Source organism: Bos taurus, chromosome 4 (assembly GCF_002263795.3).
Source record: "Bos taurus isolate L1 Dominette 01449 registration number 42190680 breed Hereford chromosome 4, ARS-UCD2.0, whole genome shotgun sequence".
Lineage (NCBI taxonomy): Eukaryota > Metazoa > Chordata > Mammalia > Artiodactyla > Bovidae > Bos > Bos taurus.
The window spans coordinates 64,802,986-64,828,225 of NC_037331.1; the positions used below are offsets into that span (position 1 = coordinate 64,802,986).

The 25,240-nt window shown below is 41.1% G+C and overlaps 1 protein-coding gene across 1 annotated transcript in view; it reads right to left on the reverse strand.

Moving 5' to 3' along the window:
- Positions 1-438: 438 nt before the first annotated feature.
- ITPRID1 (ITPR interacting domain containing 1) overlaps positions 439-25,240 on the reverse strand; it is a 116,428-nt gene continuing 91,626 nt past the window's right edge. Inside the window, exons 10-14 of the mRNA XM_024991088.2 lie at positions 22,886-22,968; positions 21,004-22,290; positions 16,070-16,197; positions 14,971-15,082; positions 439-14,503 (exon numbers count right to left, since the gene is read on the reverse strand). Of these exons, the coding sequence (XP_024846856.1) occupies positions 14,201-14,503; positions 14,971-15,082; positions 16,070-16,197; positions 21,004-22,290; positions 22,886-22,968 (1,913 nt within the window). The 3' untranslated portion in view covers positions 439-14,200. The remainder of the gene's footprint in view (positions 14,504-14,970; positions 15,083-16,069; positions 16,198-21,003; positions 22,291-22,885; positions 22,969-25,240) is intronic.

Here is a 25,240-nt window from a genome sequence, read left to right on the forward strand (position 1 = left end):
TAGAGCAGGTTCAGATGAGAATCCTTGCCTACCACCTCCACTACTGTATCTAGGGACAAAAACCTAAAGTTTAGGGGAAAAAAATAAACCCTTGGATAAGTGCATGTGGGATCAGTCACGTCTGACTCTTTTGAGACCCTATAGACTGTATCCTGCCTGGCTTCTCTGACCCTGGCATTTTCCAGGCAAGAATACTGGACTGGGTTGCCATTTCCTACTCCAGGGGATCTTCCTGACCCAGGGATCGAACCCTTACCTCTTGAGTCTCCTGTATTGGCAGGTGGATTCTTTACCACTGTGTTACCTGGGAAGCTCAAAACAGTTGGATAGGGTGAGCCTTATTTGTAGTTTTTAGGACCTTCTTTGTCATGCTAGGGTGCTGCTCACTCAACCCATATGAAGATCATCTGAATATTGAGCAGAAGAACACTTGTTGGACTTTAATTAGGGCCACTGGGATTCAAGAACTCCCTACAGTTAGATGTGTTTGTCAAAATATGATAAAATACAAATGATGTTATATTCAATAACAATTGCAAATAATATTTATCCAAATAGAAAACCACCCCTCAAAACAGGATTTATTGCACTGTAAGACATTTGAGGAAAGCTGAGCACCGAAGAATTGATGCTTTTGAACTGTGGTGTTGGAGAAGACTCTTGAGAGTCCCTTGGACTGCAAGGAGATCCAACCAGTCCATTCTAAAGAAGATCAGTCCTGGGTGTTCTTTGGAAGGAATGATGTTAAAGCTGAAACTCCAGAACTTTGGCCACCTCATGTGAAGAGTTGACTCATTGGAAAAGACTCTGATGCTGGGAGGGATTGGGGGCAGGAGGAAAAGGGGACGACAGAGGATGAGATGGCTGGATGGCATCACAGACTCAATGGACGTGAGTTTGAGTGAACTCTGGGAGTTGGTGATGGACAGGGAGGCCTGGTGTGCTGCAATTCATGGGGTCGCAAAGAGTCAGACACGACTGAGCGACTGAACTGAAGGTATTTATTTACAGTAGAAATTTTTATCAAGCATTTGTCATACACTCATTACATAAACAAAACATTTCTCATGTTATTGTTTATATAAACTCTGTTATCTTACTAGTTCCCTCTTTAATGAGTTCAACAAATTTTCATTATATATTTGAATGGATTATGTCTTTTTTTCTATAATCATTTGAAAAATTACATAATTCACACAAACTTAAGACTAGTTTGTATGGATATATTTGATTGCACTAGGAGAAAATCAAGTTTGGTATACAGACCTGATTTGGTTCTTTGGAAAGACACTGCATGCATGTGTGCTCCAACTCTTTGTGACCCTATGGACTGAAGCCCGCCATTCTCCTCTGTCCATGGGATTCTCCAGGCAAGAATGCTGGAGTGGGGTGCCAGGCCCTCCTCCAGGGGATCTTTCAGATTCAAGGATTGAACCCGCATCTCATTATGTCTCCTGCACTGCAGGTGGGTTCTTTACCACTAGCGCCTCCTGGGAAGCCCTTTTGAAGGACACTGATTGCTTTTTAGTGGAAGCTTGTTAAGATATAATTTATATACAGTAAAGTCACCCTTGTATGGTGTGCAAATCTATGAATTTTCACAAATACATTTGGTCATAGTTCATCACTATGAGATGTAGGACATTTTCCTCACCCCAATAGTTCCAACTTAGCCCTTTCTGTAGGCAATGGCAACTTTTTTAACATTCTAGATTATTTTAATAGGACTTCAGATATGAGAATCACTGACCTAGATGATTTACCCTAATCTGAAGATCTCATATAGGCATGGGGTTCAAAAGTAAAGGAAAACTGTCCATACTAAATTCTGATTCAAAGCAGGTGCTTGGGAGGAAGTAGCTTTACAATAAGGTAATAATTCCATGTGCTGGTGAAGCAAGCAGGGGCCTGGAGTGGAGGAGAATCTTTGAGGTGGATGATATGATTTGGAGTTAGGTTTGTGATTGTCCATACCAAGAGGCAATTCCTCTAATTTAAAAGGAGATATAGCCCTGAAATAAGAGGAAGAACACTGTTACATTAACAGTGTTGCATTTATTTTATTAAAGACTTGCTATGTTGTCCTGATATTTTTTCCTCAGTTTCCCTACTGTCTGGTACAAATGATGATCCCAGGCCCAGAAACTCTGATGTTCATAGGGAATTTTTGAAAAATATATAAATAAATAACATAGACAGGTTATTAGCTGTCTGTGTTTTCCTCCCCAAATCAAAAATTTCTTGATGGATTAGATTACATCTCATCTTTGTTTATCTAAAGTTTATTAGTGTTGGTATATTGATTTAGCTAATTATCTAATTAATTCTCTTGTCTATTCACTCATAAAATTATTTTATGAACTGATAACTTGCCAGGAAGTGTTTTAGGCCTGGAGATAGGACATGGAAAGAAGCCAGACAAGTCTCTTCCTCACAAAGCTACATTCTAATAAGAGAAATAGCCACTAAATAAATAAACAAATAAAGTAATAAAAATCCAGATAACAAAAGCCAAGAAGAAAATAAAGGTAAGTGGATAGAGAATATACAGAGATGAGTATAGGAAGAAGCTGTTTTGGATAGAGTTATCATGAGAAGACTTTCTGAAGAGCTTGCATTTGAACAGAGATTTAAAGGAGAGGGTGCCAGCCATATGAACAGCTAGGGAAAGTGGACTAGCAAATGCAAAGAGGGAACAGCAAGGGAAATATCCTTGAAATGAGAATGACCTTGGCGTGTTCAGGAATTAGCAAAAATATTCATGAAATTGGATCACAGTGATAGAGGCAGAGAGTAGTATGAAATGAGGTCATAGAGGTATGTAGGGCTGGGTTGTGTAGAGTTTTGTAGATCTTGGTAAGAAGTTAGGGATATAACTAAAAATACATGAAAAGCCATTGGAAATTATTACACAACGAAGCAATCCATCTGATTTATGTTTTTAAAAGACTACTCTGGCTATTGGATGGTAAGTGGATAATTTCAAGAAGAGAATTAAATATTATTATGCTCCATTATGAGCATATAAGTCTTGGTTAGGTAAGGTAAATTGAGTGTTTCAAGACACAGAATGGAAAAACATCCCATTCAACTATATCCTTTGGATGTCATTATGATCTAAAAGGACTCAATTAATCTCTTTGAAGAGAAAATTTCCTTTGAGAGACAATTCCTGTTGGATGATGTTCTATGTTATTGGCAAGAGTTTATTAAACACCTTTCCTTCACATCATCTCAGACATGGTAATACAGGAGGACTCAGGTACTGCATCTTAATTGCTGTCATCGTAAACAGTTGCATCTGGTTGCTGGAGAGACAGACACATGAGTCTGTATTCCATACCTATGGTAGCTGGAACATCATTTTCTATTATGTTCTATTTTGTTCTGACAGACAAATGATTAATTAGCACAATCAGCATCTCTCCTTGAAAAGGGCCATGGATCAGCGTGTTCCTCTCCATCATGTAATTGAATCAGGGCCCACACACCTGTTTCCACTTCCTTTAAACAAACACCTGCCCAATAACCAACACAAAGCAATATTAAATCTCAACCTGCCTTGTGTATAAGTACATCTTTCAACTTGACCTAATCAATGCTGAAAGCTAGGAAAACATAGGTCTCAGAGAAGACTGCTTCCTGGCCCTCACGTGTAATCAGAGCATCTGTGGCTCTGTCCCCACTCATGACTATGTCGCAGAATGATTCAGAGTGACTCTGCAGTCAGACCAGTCAAGGATCATACCGGATTTTCCACTTGTGTGACACTGAGGATTCACCTAACCCCTGTTAAGTCTCTATTTCCTCATCTTCAAAATGGGGATAGTGATGTTTATCATAAATGTTTGTTGTTTTTCCATATGTAAATCATGTACATAAAAGGCTTAGCACACTATTTTGCACATGGTAAGCAAATGTTAGCATTTTTTACTATAATAAGATAATATAAAAAACAATTAGGTTGAAAAATTTCAGTTCTGGATAACATGGGGGTAAATGCATGTACCCTCTCCCACTGATTACAACTAAAATCCTGGACAGAATACACAAATCAACTATCTGAGGACTCTGAAAAGTATATAATGACAAGTTAACTAAGGAGGAGAACAAAAGCCTCAAAGAGTAACACTTAAGAAGATGACTTCCTGCTTCTTCTCTCCTCCTGTATTTCCAGGCATAGATTCTAGGACCCCCTGAATCTTGAGACTCTATGAGTGTTAACAGAAAAAGCTGCACGAAAAGTCCTCTCTCATGGGACAGAGGGCTGGGAATGGGGACCCTGGGGAAGAAAGATCTTTTACTTCTCTTAGCTCCACTTCAGTAATAAAGTGGCATTCCTGTGACAGTGGAAATTGCAGCAGCGGTGGAAGCGGCATCATGGGTAGCAGCTACAGCAGCAGGGGTTCTGCAAGCTCCTTTCTCTTGTTACTTTGCCCTGAGGTAGACTCAGTTTCAGGCTTTCCAGGTGGCTCAGTGGTAATGTAGGAGATGCTCATTCCAGCCCTGGGTTGGGAAGATTCCCTGGAGGAGGAAATGTCAGCCCACTCAGTATGCCTGCCTGGGAAATCCCGTGGACAGAGACTGGCGGGATATAGTCCATGGGGTCACAAAGAGTTGGATATGACTTAGCAACTGAGCATACGCACAAATCCAGTTTCAGTAAGTTCATTACAGTACAGGAATGCTAAAACCATGGTTTTCTAGGCAGAGCCATGCAAAGGAGTCAATAGGAGTCAGAGAATGTGGGGGGATTTACAAAGAGGAGGTAACTGGAGAAAAGAATCCTTTAAATCTGAGTATAAAGTATTGGGCTCATCATGAGTCATGCACATGTAGAACTTGATCATAAGCAACCTAGAAAAGCCTTTGAGACTGAACTACAGTGTAGACCACCATCCAGTCCTGGACTGAATCCTGGGTGATGCATGTACAGGTAGGCCAGATAGTACAGAACAACTATGAAAACTAAATTGACAATAGAGCCACAACCCGAGGGTAGGTCAGGATTGTGGTCTGAGCCTAACTAGGTTAACAGCCTACTAAAGAAAACACAAAACAAAGAAATTAACACTCCTCAGAAAATTTCAACAGATCCCACAGTCAGTCTCAAAACATAATAAAGTATCCAGGATACAATCCAAAGTCACTCAACATACAAAGAACCAGGAAGATGTAAATAACCTGCAAGGGAAGAAGTAATCAACAAATGCAAACTCTAAAATGACCTAGATGTAGGAATTGTCCAATATTTAAAACCACATCTCATAATGATTATTCATGCATTAAGGGTGAACATTCTCAAAATGAATGAAAAGATAGATATTTTCAGCAGAGAAATAGAAGATGTGCCAAAGAACCAAGTGGAAACTTTTGAGTTGATAGATACAATAACAGAACTAGAATGTCCACTAGAGACCTCAAAAACAGAATGGAGGTGAGAAAAAAAAAGGGCCAATAAGCTTGAAGGTCAATCAATAAAAATTATCCAATCTGGAAAACACAGAAGAAAAAAAAGTTTGATAAAAAATGAACAGACTCTCAAAGACCTGTGGGACAATATCATAAGTTCTTATACATTATGATTATAGTCCTGGAAGAAGAGGAGAAAAAATTTGTGCAGAAACATATTTGAAGAAATAATGGCTGAAAATTTTCCAAATTTGGTAAAGGACATTTATTTGCAGATATACGAAATTCAGCAAACTTCAAATAGAATAAACTCAAAGAAAACATGCTCTTACTCATCATAATCAAAGGGTAAAACCAAAACAAAGCAAGAAATCTTGAAAAGGCCATAGAAAAACAATACATTAAAAAAAGAAGCAGTGACTCAAATGATGGCAGATTTTCTCATCAGAAACCATGCAGGCAAAAAACAAAAACAATAACAGCAACAGAACACCAGTGGAATAACATTTTTTTAAATGTTGAAAGAAAAATACTGTCAAAGCATATTTTCATGACCAGTGGAAACAGCACTCAGGAATTTAGTTCTGAGACTAGTCTGGTATTTCAAATTTTTTTTTTCACCAAACATTCCTACTATGTTTAAGATACAGTGCTCAGTACAAGTGATTTCAGGAAGATCAAGACTCAGCTCTCCCATCAAGAAACTTACTCTGAAGTCCAAGGTAAAGTGGAAATGTGAGCAATTAAATGTCACGTTAACATTGGAATGAAGGATGAAGTCCATAGAAGGGACTCTGTGACACAAAGGAGGAGGTAATCATCTCTATTCAAGTAAAAAGAAAGAACCAGGCATACTGTTGAGAGGAGGTTATGTTTGACTTGAATATTCAAAGGTATATCCCAAAGGGTAGAGAAATCTGTGCAGTCGACTACAACAGGTAAAAACATGAATACAGTGTGCAATGGTTTGTTGGTATATTTGGGTAACTTTTAATTTTTTAGTTATAGAGTATACATACCTCTAAACACTTATTTTTTACTCTGATCAAATTTCCAACTTCCAGTTCACACAGAACATTGATTGATGGATCTAATTCTTCCTCTACATAGAGCTATCTGATAATACTGGGGAATTAATGCTCGAGGGGCAGTTTTCAAACAATGACTGATGAGAGTTGAGGAATAAATACCCAGCTTCCATATCCCTTGAACAGGATAACTCTGAAGCACTGAGGTCCCAGATTTCACCAGTGGAATTAAGTTCTGTTTGCCCACTCTTTGTGAACTTGCTTGACAATGCATATATTATTGATTTTCATTCACTGCCTCTCCTACTTCCCCACTTGCCTTAGTAATGTTTTTAGGGATGACTTCTCAAACAAACTATTTGAATTTGTATCCTTGTTTCAGGACCTAATTCTGAGAAAACTCAAACTAAAATGGCTTCATAGATTAGGTTTCCAAGGAAGCAGTCTCTGAAATGGAGATTTAGAATTTATTAAGAGTACTCTTGTAATTGGGTTTCCTGGTAGCACTAGTGGTAAACAACCCGCCTGCCAACGCAGGAGATGTAAGAGATGCAGGTTTGGTCCCCAGGTGGGGAAGATCTCTGGAGGAGGGCAGGGCAACTCACTCCAGTATTCTTGCCTGGAGAATCCCATGGACAGAGAAGCCAGCAGGCTATGGTCCATAGAGTTGCAAAGAGTCGGACACAACTGAAGGGACTTAGACACTCTTGTAATTAACATCTGTGAGATAAGAAAGCAGGATTGGACAAAGGAAGGACTTGGGCTATAGTTACAACAAAAGTCTCAAGCAACTCCAAGGTGAGCTTGGAAGCCAGAGTGATTCTTGAGAGTTGTCCTAAGTTGAGGTGAGGGGTCTTGGCTTACATTCCTTCGTTTCAACCAGTCATTAGATGCAGGTTGACCTGAGAAAGGGAACATGACTTTGAGCAGCATAGTTCTTTTTAGGAGCATGTTAGAAAAATGTTCTATTTCCTTGAAGGGACCATTGGGAGAAACATGTTAAAGTCAATTCTGGTGAGGGCTTGGGAAGAAAAGAGGAGAGCTGGAGAGAAAGCTTCTGTTGTCTTAGAGAATACACACACACACACACACACACATATCTGGAGAAGGCAATGGCAACCCACTCCAGTGCTCTTGCCTGGAAAATCCCACGGACAGGGGAGCCTGGTGAGCTGCAGTCTATGGGGTCGCAGAGTCAGACACGGCTGAGTGACTTCACTTCACTCACTTCATACTTTATCACTGGAGAAGGAAATGGCAACCCACTTCAGTATTCTTGCCTGAAGAATCTCATGGACAGAGGAGCCTGGAGGGCCATGGTCCACGGGGTCACAGAGAGTCAGACACGACTGAAATGACTGAGCACACATATACATATATATACATATATATATATCATCATCATGAGCAGACTGCTGGTAGAAGTATGAACATTAAAACAATTCTGGTGGGGTCTCAGGCCTCAGACAGGAATGAGGAGTATGCTATGGAAACTGGAGAAAATTTGACCCTCGTTATAAAATGGCAAAGAACTTGGCTAAATTGAGTTCTTGTGTTTAGTGCAAAGTAGAGCATCTGAGCAATGAAATTGGATATTTAGCTGAGGTTTCTAAGCCAAGTGTTGAAGGTACATCCTGCTTTCTCCTTACTGCTTGTAATAAAACACAAGAGGAAGGAGATAAATTGACAGGACTGTTAAGCAAAAAGGAATCAGACATAAAGATTTGGGAAAGTCTCAGTCTATCCATATTGCAAAAACGAGAAAGCTTGCTTTGAAGAAAACGTGTACTTCAAAACTCTTCCAGCCTCTACTCACCACCCAGTTCCAATGTCACTCCCACATTTTATTTGTTATAGCAGCACCCCACTTCCTGGCACCAAAATCTGTACTAGTCTGCTTGGGCTGCCATAACAAAATACTGGGTGGCTTAAACAACAAGCATTTTATTTATTTTTTTCTGAGTTCTGAAGACTAGAAGTCCAAGCTCCCAGTGTTGGTTTCTGGTGAGGACTCTCTTCCTGACTTGTAAGTGGCTTCCTTTTTCTCTGCGTTTTCACATGCATGGCCTTTTCCATGAGCACACGGATTGGGTCCCACCCTTGTGGGACCACTACATTTAACCTTAATTACCTCCTTAACACCTCCATCTCCAAATACAGTCACTTTGGGGGTTAGGGCTCTAAGATAATGAATTCTGGGGGACGCAATTCAGTCTATAATGTGTGTCCTTATAAAGAGAGTGTTACGTGATGTAGTGGCCTATAAGTGAAGTGAACTCGCTCAGTCATGTTCCGACTCTTTGCAACCCCGTGGACTGTAGCCGGCCAGGCTCCTCTGTCCATGGGATTCTCCAGGCAAGAATACTGGAATGGGTTGCCATTTCCTTCTCCAGGGGATCTTCCCAACCCAGGGATCGAACCCTGGTCTCCCGCATGGCAGGCAGATGCTTTATCCTTTGAGCCACCAGGGAATTCCTGTAGTGGCCTATGACTTTATATAAATACATGTATAAGTAAGTCTCACCTTGAGCATAAATGAAGAGAAACCCCTAAACCTTGTTTAAAAAGCAAACCAGTTCTCCTTAATTTATTTCAATAAGAATTTATAAAGAAGTGACTATGAGCAAGATACTGTTATCAGATGTGAAAGATACAAGAGTGAGTAAGATTGGGTTAGAAGTTCTTGCTGTAATTTTAAATGACTTGAATGTTTTACAAAAGGATGCATGAAATATTCTTGAAAGCTACAGTTTTTTCAGAAAGCAGACCACTCAACCACAAGAAAGGAAAACCATTACCTTTCTAAATTTCAAAGAGCATGCTTATTTTAATTAAGAGTTTTCAGAAGGCAAATGTATGATGCATCGCTCTACAGTCATTCAGATTAAACAGATAGTAAAGAGTTAAGAAAATATAAGAGCATACACATAAAGTGACCAAGTGTCAGACAAATATCCTACTCTACCACTTGGAGCCTCCACTATGGATGGAAGAAACGGTAAAGAGATTGCTGGAGGCTGAGACTGTAAAGAATAGATAAATGAAAAACTGGGCAAGAATGAGAGTTGAACAGGGCAGGGAACTTTCCTCTGTAATGCATCATGGTTATGTACTCATTAAAGCAAAGAGAAGTTCATGAGATTTAACAGTTTTCAACAGTTCAAGAAAACTGTGTCAATAGATAATACAAAAAAGTAAATTTTATTTTATTTATTAAAAAATGCAACAGAGAAATATATTTGATAAATGCCCACCCGGTCTCCATAGAAGAATATAGACCGTCCAAAGTAGAAACAATAACTTTTTTTCTATGAGTAAAGACTTATTATACCTATTATATTTATTGTTAGAAATTATATACTTTTAAATACCCTGAAATATTTGCTTTAAAAAATAAAAATAGAGATGTCCTGTGGCTCTGGTACATTGTCATTAGCAAATAAGCAATTATTGAATGGGAATGATAATGAAGAAACTGTGGGTGCATTTAGGAAGTATTTCTTTTCTTTCATTCTCCTGGTGAATGAACAGAGAAGGACTGGCTTGAGGGCTAGAGGGTTACCAGCACAGGACAGCACTGAGCTCTTAAAGCACTCAAAAGGGAAAAGTCTTCAAATTGATTCTAATGATTAGAAATCATTCTTGATGTGCAAGTTTCTTTCTTTACAAAATTCTGTTGACTTAGAAAGGGAGCATCTCATACTAAACTATTGGTTTATTAACGTTGGAAAATTAGACTAGTAGAGCCTGAGTTTTGGGTTAGAGAAAGATGCCACCAATATTTTGGCTTCTGTTCACCTCTCATTTGCAAGAAAGACAATTTGACATCATTTCAAATAACCTATGATCTTTGCAAATTGTGACTGTTCTTTGCTGTTTGCATTCAAATCTGAAATTAGATATGCAACACATCAATTTACAACAAAACATTTCAAACTTCTCTCCTCCCACACAGAAAACTTTTATCCTTTAATCTCTGTACAAATGTCCTATTTTATGATCTGTATTATACATCAGAAATCATTTCTCAACAAACAAACAGGTAGACTAGGTTTTCAAGTCATTAGGAAGTCTTCTGATTTTATTTTTTCCATTTTAGGAAAATTATTTTTGAAGATAAGGTAACTCCTGGACCTGCAGACAAAAATGCACATATAAAAGAATATCTGTTAAGCAAAATCTAATGGAATTTTGTAAGCATGCTTTTCTGTGGACTGAAAGGAAGATTTCCTTATACAAATCTACATAGCATATGAATGTTCTGAGGTTCAGAGCAACCTTCAATGTTTTATTTTTTGTCTTCATTGGAAAACCTGGGTCTTCACTCATGCAGAACAAAACAAAGAAAAATACGTGATCTGGTTTTACAATTATTGTTTCTAACTCAGTTTTCTCTATTCAAATCTTTGGCTTCGAATATTGAAATGGAATCTAGATGGAAGAAAATTAATACAGGAAAGGACCCCTGTCCTTCCATATAAAAGAAGTTAAATTGTTCCCTTGCCAATTTCTAAATTTGAAAATGATCAGGCAGTGTGGTTTTTTTATTTTTTTCTTCTTTTTCATTGAAATGGAATCATTCCAACCCTGAGTTGTGTTTTATAATTAAAAGATTTTCTATGTTTTAACTTTGCACAAATATTTACTGCAATGATTTCTGATTTCAAATATGTGGCCTGGATTTCCCTGAATAAAGTTAACATGGATAGGTTTAACTTCATTAAAAAAGAGAATGAAGGATCTTGGAACTTGAAGACAGAACAATGATATTTCCCAGAAAATCATCCAGGGACTACAAAGGAACTCTTGGCATTATTCAATGGGACAAGTCATAGTAAGCTAAGAGTTGCTAGGATGGTAGGTTCCCAAGGAGTCTTTGTGGAGGAAGTCATCACTTTGTAAGAAAGCAACTCAGAACCTATGTTTGACTACAAGAGTCATATGCCATTAACATAGTGCCGTGTTTTCAAACTTTTATACAGAATGAGATTGTTTTTTTAAAGGAAAATCTCTGCTAAAGCTAAATAAATATCACAGACAGAAGCAGGGCTACTTGGTTGATGTGGACACACCTGTAGGCTCCACACAAGCCCTATGGCTTGGTAGAGCCATAATGGTGAACCACTGGCAAAACAGGGAATCAGAGAGTCAACTCAATTCCTTACCAGTTGTCAGAACTTAGACAATTCATGGTTTTTTTGAGTATGTGTGTGCACATGTATGTGTGTGTGTATTAATTCTTGCCTCTAGGTGATAAGATAGGTGGTAATGCATATAAAGTGCTTGGCCCGGTACCGTGCACGTTAAGTAGATATTCAAAAATCGCCTCTACTCTTGTTCTCCTCCTCATCAGCATAGTAATCATACTGAGCTGTACTCTGCATGGACTCATATGGGAAAAACGTTGCAGGCTTGCTCTAAAGGACTAAATGTGCATTAACTCTAATAATGTACAGATGAAGGCACTGGGGGTAAGCAATTTATCCAACATCGATAGTGGAGCTGGATTTAAGCTTCTCGATTTAAATTTAGAGCTTGAACCCTTAATCCCAGTGTGCAGGTGTTTCTGATTAGTAATACAGTGCAGGACTCGGTGTGTACGTGTATAGATCATCCTCTCCGTATCTTAGCCTCCTCCTCATTCACATGGGGAATGCTTCCCTTAGCACTGAGAGGCTCCAAAGAGGGGAAGTCTGTCCTGTTACAGGTAAAAGACTTCTATTTTCATATGGCAACTTACAGGGTTGGTCCCTTTTATGCAATTTGATTGTATAAACTCACAACCATCAAATATCATTTCCACCTGTTTCATGTGGAAGCAACTCAGGTCAAAAACACGTCTGAGCTTTGTCAATACTCCAAACTCCCAAATAGAACTTTTTTAGCTTCAATATAGATTCTCAGAAAAAGTATTTTTCTATGTCTAATGAGCAGTTTTGCTGTGGGCTGCTTTTGAGAATAAGAGATTGTCATATAAGCTCTTGGCATGGGATGCTGTGTATCACACAAATAAAAAGATTGATACTGAGTAAGACATGGAGACAGTTCTTCCAGATGAAACAATCTTGTGGACAGTAGACAATGCTGGAGAGGAATTCTGGAGAGAGCTGGGGCCTGGGTCTCTAGAGTGAGTGTGTATATTGAGAAAGACGAAGTATGGAGGGAGACAAAGAAGACAACTGAGGATGGAAGGGGGATGTCCACACTCTGAGGAAGTATAGTCAACAGAGGAAACTGCAGGGTGGCCAGAAGGGGAGAAGGGCTTCACTAAAGCCAAAGGGTTTTCAAAACACAAGGCGGATGAAGAATGGAAATGGACCATGAGTTAGGTTCTAGTAATAAATAGTTTCCAGTGAAATAACTTCCTAGTGTCCTTGCACTTGCCCATCTTATATAAATTATGAACGTCCCTCAAGGGGCTACTTTTCCGTGAAGTTTTTTCTGGCGGTTCCAGTCTTCATGCATTTCCCCTCCTTGCAATGTCCGGCCGCATTAGAGACGGCCAGTGTACTCAATTGCTCTGCACAGCTCCCCGCATTTCCCTGGGGTGGCGGGGGTGGGGGGCTCACCAGCCTCCCCAGCTGGATGGAAGACACGTGACAGCTTTGCTTTTCCCCTTTGGGGGTGACACCAGCTGCCTTCTCACTGGGAGCTCAATTCTAACTGGGAACTCTGCCCAGTGGTGAGTCTCCAATGGTGCCTTCTCCACAAGGCTGTTAGGGTGAACGGTAAATGTAAGTCAGATCATATGACAACCCTTCTTAAAACCCACCGTGGCCTTCCATCACACTTGGAAAAAACTCGGGCTCTCAGACGCCAGCCTACAGTCATCCTGAAGGCCACCTCTCAGACTTCCCCTCCCTCCACTCCCCTGTTACTCCTTCACTCCACAATGAAGGCAGTTTGTGTCACGGAGCCTTTAAACTTTCCATTCCTTCTGCTTTAAACGTTCTTTCCCCAGGATCTCACATTCAGGTCTCGCCCGTATAGCTTCCCCTGATCCAGGCCGACTGCTCTGGTGTACAAGGCACATTACTCACCTCACATCATCTTCTACAATATCGCCACAGAGTCTTCACCATGGCGCAGACCTGACACTATCTTATTTACTTTGTTGGTGTGGTTGCTGCTTCTCACTTCTCTTCCAATTCTTTGTGAGTAGAAATTGTTTCCTGTTCACAGCTCTGTCTCCAGCACAAGAGGGGGTCCTGACACCTGGTGGGAGCCTCCTCAGTAAGTCTGGCTCGCTGACTGACTCAAGGCTTTAGGACAGGCTGGTACCTCTGACACCTGGATCTTCTTTCCTCTTTCCATTCTCACTCATTCAAGCAAACCCTCCTAATATGCGGAGGTTAACTCAGACTCCCTGGTACACTCTCTTTCATGAAACCCTGTTACTATATTTCCTTCAAAGCACGTTCACAGTTTCAAATTCATACCTATGTATATGTTTACATTCTGTCTTCCCCAGCATACTCAGCAGGGCAAAGACAGGACACCACATGCCCCTTGAGGTATATCTATATCTATATATCTTGGCTACTGCACTCTATGCCAGGCACACAGTAGGTGCTCACTTATCCTATATCAAATGAATATTAACATATTCCTCCCAGGTTTAACCATAGAGTAGAATATTCAAAAAACAGCAGCTGATGAAGGGTTGATAGGTATTTCTCCTTAGGGAAAATTTAGATATGCTTGCTCTGGCTAGCATGTGCTTTTACATTTTGTAGGAAGGTCATCAAACCTGCTCTGACCTAAAGGAAGACATCTGTATCCTCTTCTCCAACAGGACAATTTGATGGAGGGCCTGGATCTAATTCTGCCCACGATGGAGGAGACATCCCAGTACTGCTTCCCAAGATGGGTGGAGTAAAGGCAGTTAAATGGGTCCCTGAGGAGGGAGGCTGCTGGCCATCACCAGGAGGAAGGGCAGCCCCAGGATGCATGGCAGAGTGGATCTTAGCACCTGGAGTCCGGCCACTCTTTTCTCCTGTCCAGTTATATTGATGTAGATTTGTGTCGTTTTCAGGTGGTTCCCCTGTGAGAAGCTCAAGCTGCTAAAAAGAAAACAAGACCAAAATGTGTGGACCACTTCCCATATTTACATGAAGTAGCTAACTCAGGCTGGTGGGAAAGGCATTGACGTTTGGTGAATTCTCTAGGGTGGGTTCGGCGTGATGGCAACAGATTTCGGCAATGACTTAGCCCACATGAGGTCAAAAGCGGTTTCCTATTCTCATTCGGGAAATGGGCCACTGATACTTATATATTGCTTACAGGGCAGAGGAAAAGATTGGCATGGAGGTTAGCTGACCTGAGTTCTGGTCCGGAATCACCACCAGCCAGCTGTGTGGCCCTGAGCAAGGCAACGTGCTTCTCTGGGCTTCAATTTCTTTGTACTTAAAATCAAGGTGTTGGCATCTAATCTTAGAATCTGGAATGGCTGTACAATCAGGTTTATCATCTAATTTACCCCTGCTACAGTGGGTGGGATCTAGTAAACCCCACACCCCATGGCCTGTACCAATAGCATCCCTTCTCGGATTTGCTGAGCCCGGTCTCCCAGTTGAAACTCCAGCTCTTCCACCTCCTGCCGCAGGGCTTGCCGTAATGTCTGCAATTGCTCAGCCTCCTCCCTGTGGGTAAATAGTAGAAAATAACCATATTTCACAATCACCTCCACGTATAGTTTTCCATGGTCCCTCTCAAAATGTAGGTCACACCTTTGACACATCTTAAAAGAGAGTCACCATCTTTATTCGTCTCAATTGCAGGCATGGGTTTATTGTTAGGGCAAATTTTCTTTCTTTTTTAAACAACTCTTTGCAGAATAATTAATGTACCATATATGTGTGTGCTAAGTTGCTTCAGTTGTGTCTGACTCTTTGTGACCCTATGTACTGTAGCCCTCCAGGCTCCTTTGTCCATGGGATTTTCCAGGCAAAAATACTAGAGTGGGTTGCCATGCCCTCCTCCAGGGGATCTTCCAGACCAGGGATCGATTCTGCATCTCTTATGTCTCTTGCATTGGCAGGTGGGTTCTTTACTGCTAGTGACTCCTGGTCTATGTACCATAAAGTTTACCTATTTTAAGAAAATAATTCAATGATTTCTAGTAAATCTGCCAAGTGTGTAACTATCACCATCATTCAATTTTGGAACACTTACATTTCACCAGTAAGAAGCCTCATGCCCCGCTATAAGTTAATCCCTATTCCTATCCCCAGCCCCAGGCAATGCCTAATCTACTTTTGGGACATATACTTTTCATCTATGTGAAAATAGTGCAGATTTTCAAAACTCTAAAAACCGCCAATATTGCTTTTGTGAGAGCTCCATTCATGATGGTTAAAGATACCCTGCTGGCTAGCCCCTCTTCCCAGTGGCTGCCTATTTTCTGACCTCAAGGAGCCCTGGCCTTGAAAAGTAAGTGTTGCTATCCAGTAAATGGCTCTCACAGACTCCCACTGAGAAAGTAAGACCTGGAACAGGAAAGCAAGGAAAAATTGGCCAGTTTCTCATTAGCCCTGCTCCCTGCTGCACATCTGTCCTGCCCTGATTACCTTTCCTTGCTCCAGGTATGTGGGCTGGTACTTACTTTTATGGCTCTCTTAGATAATTACCTTTCCTCCTCTGTCATGTCCCTGGAAAGGAGTGCCTGTTGTCCTCTGAGGTGCTGCTCAATTTCTTCTAAATGCTCCCGGAAACTCTGGCACACCGTCTTCATTGTTTCCATCTCATGGACTGTGCACTGCGAACAATTAGAAAGAGCTGGGAAGCAAGGGCTTTCTGAGTCACTGCAAGAGTTCACTGCAGTGGCACCTGCCTTCCCACCTGGGCTTTCTTGTGTGCAATGTAGCCCTGCTGCTAATGTGCTGGAGAGAGAACAGGAAAAGCCTAGACTTCGGCTTTTTCAGTCAAATAGAGACATATGTGGCTGGGACAAGAGAGCAGTGACTATTGAATGGCCCTTGGAGACATTATGTTCCAGGGACAAGAAGTCAGTCTGGAAACCTAGGTAATATAGGGTGTAAGGATGTAGACAGGATCAGAGAGGTAGGGCCCCATAATGAAGGCTTGTGTTTAGAAAAGCTGAGTCTTGTATAATCTTGTTTTACTTTGGTGCCAAGTCCTGCCTCACTCTGAATCTCAGTGATATTGAACACATCTACTGGATGATATGTGCTTGATTAGAGAGTCTGCTTAGAATATTTTTTACTAGTCTTAGCTCTGCTTAACTACAGGCTTTCCTAGTGGCTCATGGGTAAAGAATCCTCTTGTCAATGCAGGATATGAGGGTTTGATTCCTGGGTTGGGAGTATCTCCTGGAGAAGGAAATGGCAACCCACTCTAGTATTTATGCCTGGGAAATCCAGGTAGAGGAGCCTGAAGGGCTACAGTCCGTGAGGTTGCAAAAAATCTGGACACAACTTAGCGACTAAATGACAGCTGCTTAACCACGGTGTCTGGTGGTTGAAATCTGCAGAATCAGCCCCACCAGTTCACAAGCTCATTCACAGTGAGGCAGGCATAGACTAGGCATCCCATCCTCCATGGACTGGAATCTAGAATTGAACTGTATGCCCTTCCAATTTTGCCCCTCATCGTTCCTGATGTGAATCACTGTTTAAACCTTACACTCTATATGACAAGGCTGTTGCCTTGGTTTCCCTATATGAATGTCCTCTTGCAGCCACCAAGCCCAGTCGATTTGTCAGCTACAGTGTAGCTGGTCGCATGAAGTTATTTGTCCCCTAGGAGTGATCCGATCAGGCAGTGAATTCTTACAAGGTGACTGAGTTCTAGAAACAGTGAGGCCAGGGCAATGTAACTATGGTGCTCAAGTAGGCTGAACATTATAAAAGAATTTTATGCTTCACCTAGATATCCAATCACCTTTGTGATTGGAAGGCATGGGGGCTGAGGTTTAGGAATAATTGATGGTGTTAAGTGCTCCCTGTGAAGGGAATGATGTGGAAGATTCTGAAATGCTGCCATCTCCTGGTCATTTGGGAACACTGAAACTGCATTTCCACTCTACAACAGACAAAAAAATAGTTTCAGACAAAAAGGAACCCTTAGGTGGCTCAGATGGTAAAGAATTTGCCAGTCATATGGGAGCCCTGGGTTTGATCTCTGGGTAGGGAAGATCCCCTGGAGAAGAGAATGGCTACCCACTCCAGTATTCTTACCTGGGTAATTCGAAGGACAGAGAGTCAGAACAGAACAACTAACACTTTCACTTTTCTTTAGGCAAGAAGGGAAAAAAAAAGGAGACTGTTTTGAACTCTTTTTTTCCAACATAAAGACTAGGTTTTAATTCAAATACAATGCAGTATCTACTCTCTGATTCCCCCAAAAGTGAAAGTGTTAGTTACGTCTGACTCTTTGCAACCCCATGGCCGTGGAATTCTTTAGGCAAGAATATTAGAGTGGCAAGAATACCAGAGTGGGTTGCATTCCCTTCTCCAGGAAATCTTCCTGATCCAGGTATCAAACCTGAGTTTTCTGAATTATAGGCAGATTCTTTACCATCTGAGCCACCAGGGAAGCCCCAATCTCTGACCCAAGCTGGGCCTTAAAACAAACTTTAACTTCAACAGTAAGAGCAACAATATTGACCCTTAACGTTTGATTGGCTCATTGTTCAGTTGCTCAGTCATGTCCAGCTCTTTTCAACCCCATGGACGGCAGCATGCCAGGAGTCTCTGTCCTTTACCATCTCCTGGAATTTGCTCAAACTCACGTCCATTGAGTCGGTGATACCATCCAACTATCTCATCCTATGCTGCTCCCTTCGCCTCTTGCTCTCAATTTTTCCCAGCAACAGGGTCTTTGCCAGTGAGGCTCTTTGCATTAGGTGGCCAAAGTATTGGAGCTTCAGCTTCAGCTTCAGCATCAGTCCTTCCAATGGCTCATATTACTTTTAAAAATTGGCTCATAATACTTTAAAAATTCATATGACTTTTTTCTTTAAATCTAAATCATAAACATTGTAGATGAATCTTCTAATATCCACAGTTCTTATTCTGTATATGTCTAATTTTCTTGTCTGAAAAAATTTTTTTGAATTAACAGATTATTGTGACTAATTCACATCTTTATAAGATTTAATGATAGGTAACCCACAAGAGCACGTTCTATCTGTGCCTTTGTTCTGAAGTCTTAAACACAGATTTGATTTTCATGCTTTATTATTGGAAACAAAATATAAAGCCAAATATGATTTAATTTATATATTCCTATAAAACATTTTAAAATGTAAATTAGAAAAAATATTTTTTCAATATATGTTAGATCAACAATCTGGTTTTTACCATGGAAACTGGAGTATCTAACTATAGGATTTAATATTTTTCCCTTATAGCCTCTTAAAATATCACCTTCTCCAGCCATCTTTCATCTCTAACATTTTCCTACATGAACTATATGGTCCAGTTTATTCCTTTAGAGCTAAGTTTTTAAACTTTGACATTGTTGACATTTTAGGTCAGATGGGTCTCTGTTTTAAGGCGCTGACTTATGTATTGCAGGATGTTTAGCATCATCCCTGACCTCCACCCACAAAATTCAAGTAGCACCTACCCTAGTTATGACTACCAAATATGTCTCCAATTATTGCCAAATGGCACCAGGGCTGGAGGCAAATTATTTCCAATTGAAAACCACTGCTGTACAGCATTTACAGTCTCTCATTAACATTGATGATGACAATGACAATGACTCCTACTCTTCTTCAGAATTTGAACCTTGGTCTTTTTACTCCAAAGGACCCCAGCTATACACTAGCCTTAGTTCTTTGCTCCCACTGAGCTTTAGAATAATATTATACCCAGAACTGACCTTCACACCTTCTTTTACTAGTTCAGCCCTCGCTAATGACTCATTTTAAAATATTACAAATACCTGAGAGTTTTACAATCCGAAAAAAATGTAGTAAGTTATTTTATCTTTTATATAATCACTTTCTATGTTTATATTACATTTATACAGATTTTTCTGTGTTGAAGGACCATGTAATTTGCTGTATCTTTCAAACAATCACTTTCTTATGCTACTATTTCACTTACACAGATGGACATATCTTGAAGTTGGACACATCTTTGGAATATATTATCCAAGAATTTGGTGTCAGCTAAGTCTGAATTTGAATCTGGACTTAGTACTCAGTAGTTGCGGGAAGTTGAAAAATTACTTAAACTCTCTCAGTTCTTACTTTCTCATCTGTAATAGAGGGAAGACTTGACACATACTAGGGAATCAATAAAGATTTATGGTATGGATGAAAATGACGGTTATTTGACGTGGCATAAATAAAATGCTTAGCATAGCACTCAGTAACTATTTGTGTAATTAAAAGAATGGGAAGGTAACATAGAAGGTACCAAATAGCAGGAACTCAGTAAACTGTAGTTGCCTTCCATTCTCCTCTGAACAGCTGTAGTCCTACATTACATGTGCTGTCTTTTTTCCCACCTGTGGGAAAAAAGTTTCATGTGTCGTACTCATACTTTTTTAAATCAGTGGCTAACCTTGACAGCCCAGATTATTTCTGACCTTGAGAACTGCTGAAGTCATTGGAAGGACTTGCTAAATGCCTGTTGATTTATCAGGGACTGAACAGGGCTGAGGCTCCTTCAGTTCTCAGTAATCTTCATGTCCACTTTTAAACAAACTTAGCAAAAGTAAACCAAAAGTTCCTCTATTTGACATGAGAAGCTCTATAATTCAAGACCTGAACAATAAAAAATAACAAAACTTGACAACCACACACAACTAGCATTTTTTAGGGCTTTTTATGTGCCAGGCACTGAGTGTCTGACTGTGCTGCGTGCCTTACAAGCTTTCTCTCATTTAATCCTAAAACAATCCTGTGTCAGTGACATAAGTAATCTCCCTATTTTATAAGAAGGGGACTAAGCTCAGAGAGATGACACGTCTTCCTCACAATTATACAGGTAAGTGAATATGAGAATGTTCAGTTAAACTGAACTGAAGAGGAGATTCAGATGCACGAATGCTTAGAACCTTACCTGTGAATGTACTGTTTTATATCCCAGTGTAAAATGGGGGTTAATAATAAAATTTGCTTTCCTTCCTTCATGAGGTGATTGGAAATATCAAATAAGAAGAAATCTATGGGAATTCCCTGGTTGTGCAATGGTTAGAGCTCCATGCTTCCACTGCAAGGGACTGAGGTTCTATCCCTGATCAAGAACTAAAATCCCACAAGCCACATGGCCAAACATAAATAAATAAAAATAAGTAAATAAATAAAAATTATTGACAGTGCCTGCTGCTTAAGACAATATCAAATAAATTTCTATAGGTGTTAAATCAGAGCATTTAAGAACTAAGTCAATGGCTACCTTTAAAAAAAAAAGACATTTGCGAGAGTATATTATAAACGATAAAGCACTCTACAGCTACTACTCATGATTTGCAATGGAAAGGTATATCCTGAGAGCTCACATTCAGAAAGGGAGGCTGAGTATCCTCCCTGAGGTATGTATTGTTGCTGCGTCTGCTTCCCCACTTTGTGGAGGCAAATACTTACAGAATACAGCTCCCTCACTGTGGTGTCCTGAAGGACTTTCAAAGTCTTCATGAGCTGGGCTTCCAGATGATTATGTAAGCATAAGCAATGCCAACAAGTTGGAGACACAGAGTTGGGGCTTTGCCTCTCCGCGGTGCAGTGGCGGTGGTGATGACAGCAGATACAGCAGTGGGTGGGCACAGCTTGGCAGGTGGCCCCTGGGTAGTTCTTAGGGAAACCTGTGTCTAAAGAGACAGATTTGGTGAGGGGTGGGGCCTTTTTACCTGGAGCTGAACAGCAGTGCCAGGGTGGAGCCTCCCATGTGTCAGTCTGAACAGAAACATCATTGAACTGTCTTGCTTCTGACCCCAGTCCTGGTTCTGCTGCAGTAATAGGGTCACACACAGTGCATTCTAAAATCACTCCTTTAGAATCTGTTCCCAAGACCACAGCATTCTGAGCAGGTGATGCCAGTTTGGAGGACAGCTGGCTTGTCACAGACATGGAGCTAGCAGCATGTAAGTTAGTATCTGGAGGAAGGTCTCCCATCTCAGATTCTTCCCTAGGTGATATTTGACCCAAAGCTCTACACACTGCTCTCCCTTGGGGACTATCTCCAGCCACCTTATCTAGATGGAGAATGGACATTCCAGAAGTTTGAACAAGGTCCCTTGTATTGGATGTGGCTTCCCTGGGCTCGGGGACATGCTGCAAGATACTGTTTTGCATCAGTAAGGCATTGTTGATGGAAGGACAGAGTTTACTGACTTCTGTTCCTCTTGGGGCCTCTGAGTCATCATGATCTGGAGCAGGATCAGTTCCGGGTGATCTCACAGACTCACAGGGGTGGTTGTGCACGTATACTTCCCCAGCTTGCTCAGGCCACAGAAGCCCATCCTTTGCATCTGTGATGTGTGTCATTGTAACACCCATAGAGCTACCGTATTTGAAGGTAACTGTGCCTGTAGTGGCCTCGTATTCAATTTGGGGCACGGGTGGGTGTTGCTGTAGCTGGCCACCTCTCCTTGGGAGTTCTACCCCAGGGATGCTCTTATCAAGGGCCAGATCTTGGGTCCACAGCTCTGGGGTCGACCCCATGCCCTCTGACTGAGACTCTTTTTCCACCATAGAGGCTGAGGCTTTCTCTTCCAAGACACTCCAGTCTTGACTTGAAAAAGATGTGCTCACTATACTCTTGGAATCAGACTCATCTGACTCTTGCTGACAAGACTCTAAGCTATGGCTCTGAGCCCTTGGCGTTTCATATCCATTCTCGGCAGGACTTGGGCTGCTTGACAAGGGGTGTATCTGTGGGAGAAATGGGAATAAAGGCAAATGGGTCAGAAATGAGGGAGAGGCACTAGGTTTAAGAAATAGTTCATTTTACATTTTTTCCCCATTATCATTGACTTAAGAATCATGAGACAAGGATTACAAAATCAGGTTTATGTGAGTTTACTACTTTGTTGCTGTTTAATTGCTCAGTCGTGTCTGAATCTTTGCGATCCCAAGGACTGTAGCCCACCAAGCCCCTCCATCCATGGGATTCTCTAGGCAAGAATACTGGAGTGGGTTGCCATTCCCTTCTCCAGGGGATCTTCCCAACCCAGGGATCAAACTTGTGTCTCCTGCATTGGCAGGTTGACCGCTGGGCCACCTGGGAAGCCCTTTACCTGGGACCTTTCAATGAGGCTCAGTTACTTTCTTCAGAAAAATCGAAAGAAAATAAAAAGGAAAGGAGCACTGAGCTTTCTGCACTTGCCCACCGTGACTCCACTCTCCCCTGTCCCTTGGGTGCCTGTCACATGTCTTCTAAGCATTGGTTGCTCTTTTCAACTGTGGTAACACACTTTAATCTTATCAGTCCTTCTGTTCCTATTTCAACTCTCAAGGGGCCCTCTACCTGCAGGGGTGGTGGCTCCGGTGGCTCCTCCAGGAACCCGCTGCTGTCAGATTGGCAGCTGTTTGCTCTGTTCACCATGGCTCCTGCAGAAAGGAATAAAGAGACCTCCGGTGAGTAAGGTGAGACAGACAGGCACCCAGACTGAGGTCAAATCCTCTCTGTGCCTGACACACCATAGAGCCTCAACAGATGTCCACTGTGTGAAGTATAAAGGAACGAGGGAATTTCAAGAATTTTCCCCTCAATTATCAGAGGGTCCATGTAAAACTGGGTCACTGGTTTCCTGTTACAAGGAGTAAAGCATGAAACAAAGGAAGAGGAACTAACATCTCTTAAAACTAAATAGCAATCTGATTGTGAGATGCATCTTTACTAAGGGGAAGAAAACCCAGAAGGAAATGCAGCCTTAAATGCCCCACTGACAAGAAAAAAAACACCCAAATTTGTATATTTGTGTATATATATTGCAAAGGACTGAATGTTACATCTCCCTTCCACCATGCTATATAAACATTAGGAGACCCAAAGATATTCAACAGGATAGTTGAAACTTGCTGAAGAATGGCCAAAACAGAGTCTGCAATTTTTCACTTTTGCTATATTTGTTTTGGCTCAAGATTTGTGCCACAGCCTGTGAAGGACTCCTGGTACATCACTATTCTTTAAACTTTCCAGATAATGCCTGCTAAGTCACTTCAGTCGTGTCTGACTCTGTGCGACCACATAGACTCCAGACGACCAGGCTCCCCCGTCCCTGGGATTCTCCAAGCAAGAACACTGGAGTGGGTTGCCATTTCCTTCTCCAATGCATGAAAGTGAAAAGTGAAAGTGAAGTCGCTCAGTCATGTCTGACCCTCAGCGACCCCATGAACTTCAGCCTTCCAGGCTCTTCCATCCATGGGATTTTCCAGGCAAGAGTACTGGAGTGGGGTGCCATTGCCTTCTCCAAGATAATGCCTAAGCAATAGCTATTCTAGAATATAAGCTCCATATAAAATTGTTGCCATTCTTTCCCTTTCTCATAACTCTTGGGTGAAATGATATATTAGAGCACTAGAACAGAATTATAGGTTAGAGCCCATCCATCTACATGCTTGTAGGTTCAAGACAATCTGGTCAAAATGAAAATAAAAGCCCACAAACATGAAGCCCTAAAAAGTAGAGAGTAATTTCCTTTAAAAGGGATATATTTATATAACTGTTAGGTTTAGTTAACTGTACTTGTGTAAATCACAAACACCTATAATAAGCAAAAATAACCCCTGAAACTGATTTAAGTGAATTAGAACTTCTCTTTGATGGTGGAATTGGGCATAATTCTCTCCAATGTGTGTATTAGTTGCTCAGTCACATCCAACTCTCTGTGACCCCTTGGATCGTAGCACACCAGGCTCCCCTGTCCATGGAATTCTCCGGGTAAGAATACTGGAGGGGGCTGACATTCCCTTCTCTAGGGGATCTTCCCGACTCAGGGATCAAACCTGTGTCTCTTGTATTGCAGGCAGATTGTTTACTCTCTGAGCCACCAGGAAAGCCCCCTCTATCTAGAGTAGAACTTTATTTATCTTGTATTTTAGAGGTCAAATACATGCATTTGAATCATTTTGAGCAAGTCACCAAGAAAATGTGGTTCAATTTACTAACAGTTTAGTTTCTTCAGGAAACTAAAAATCTACCTGCCTATAACCCACCCTTTTTTGGCAACTTGATGATAAACATCTCAAAACTGGGTTTGTGAATTCTGAACATTCTCTTAGAGTGGTAGGAATTACATGATACAAAGAATGAGAAATTGCCTAGTCCAGGATGGCTATAATGGATGATTAAGCAAACAGACAAAGACAAATGTATATCATTTAGCACTCCCCCCACCCTTACACCTAGTATGTAATATGAGGGAGGGCATGACTTAGAAGACAATGTATTCCATTACTGTCTGGCAAGAGTAATGGAATTAGTGCCTGCGCCCGCAGGCCATCAACCCAGTTCCTGAAACTACTGAGGCCAAGACAGGTGGAACTTTAGAAGCCTCATCATCTCCAATAGGATTTTCCCTATGCACTTAATAAGCCCAGGGAGTCATAGCTCTTCCTTACTCCACTAGACTGGGACCTTGACTTACTTATTCCTTATCCCTTACCCCTACCTCCTTTCCCCCTTATTGTTATTCAAATCCTCTCCTACTGGGCGGATCCTGTTTCAAACCACCACCAACCCCATAGTGGGTTTGTCATGCCCTTAGACTGCTGATTCTCCCACTCTGCCAGTCCCATAGTGCTGGGGGTGGGGGTGGGGAGGGGCTTGAATTCTTTACAATGTACAAAGATCTAATTTGCCTCCATAACTGAGTCCTCT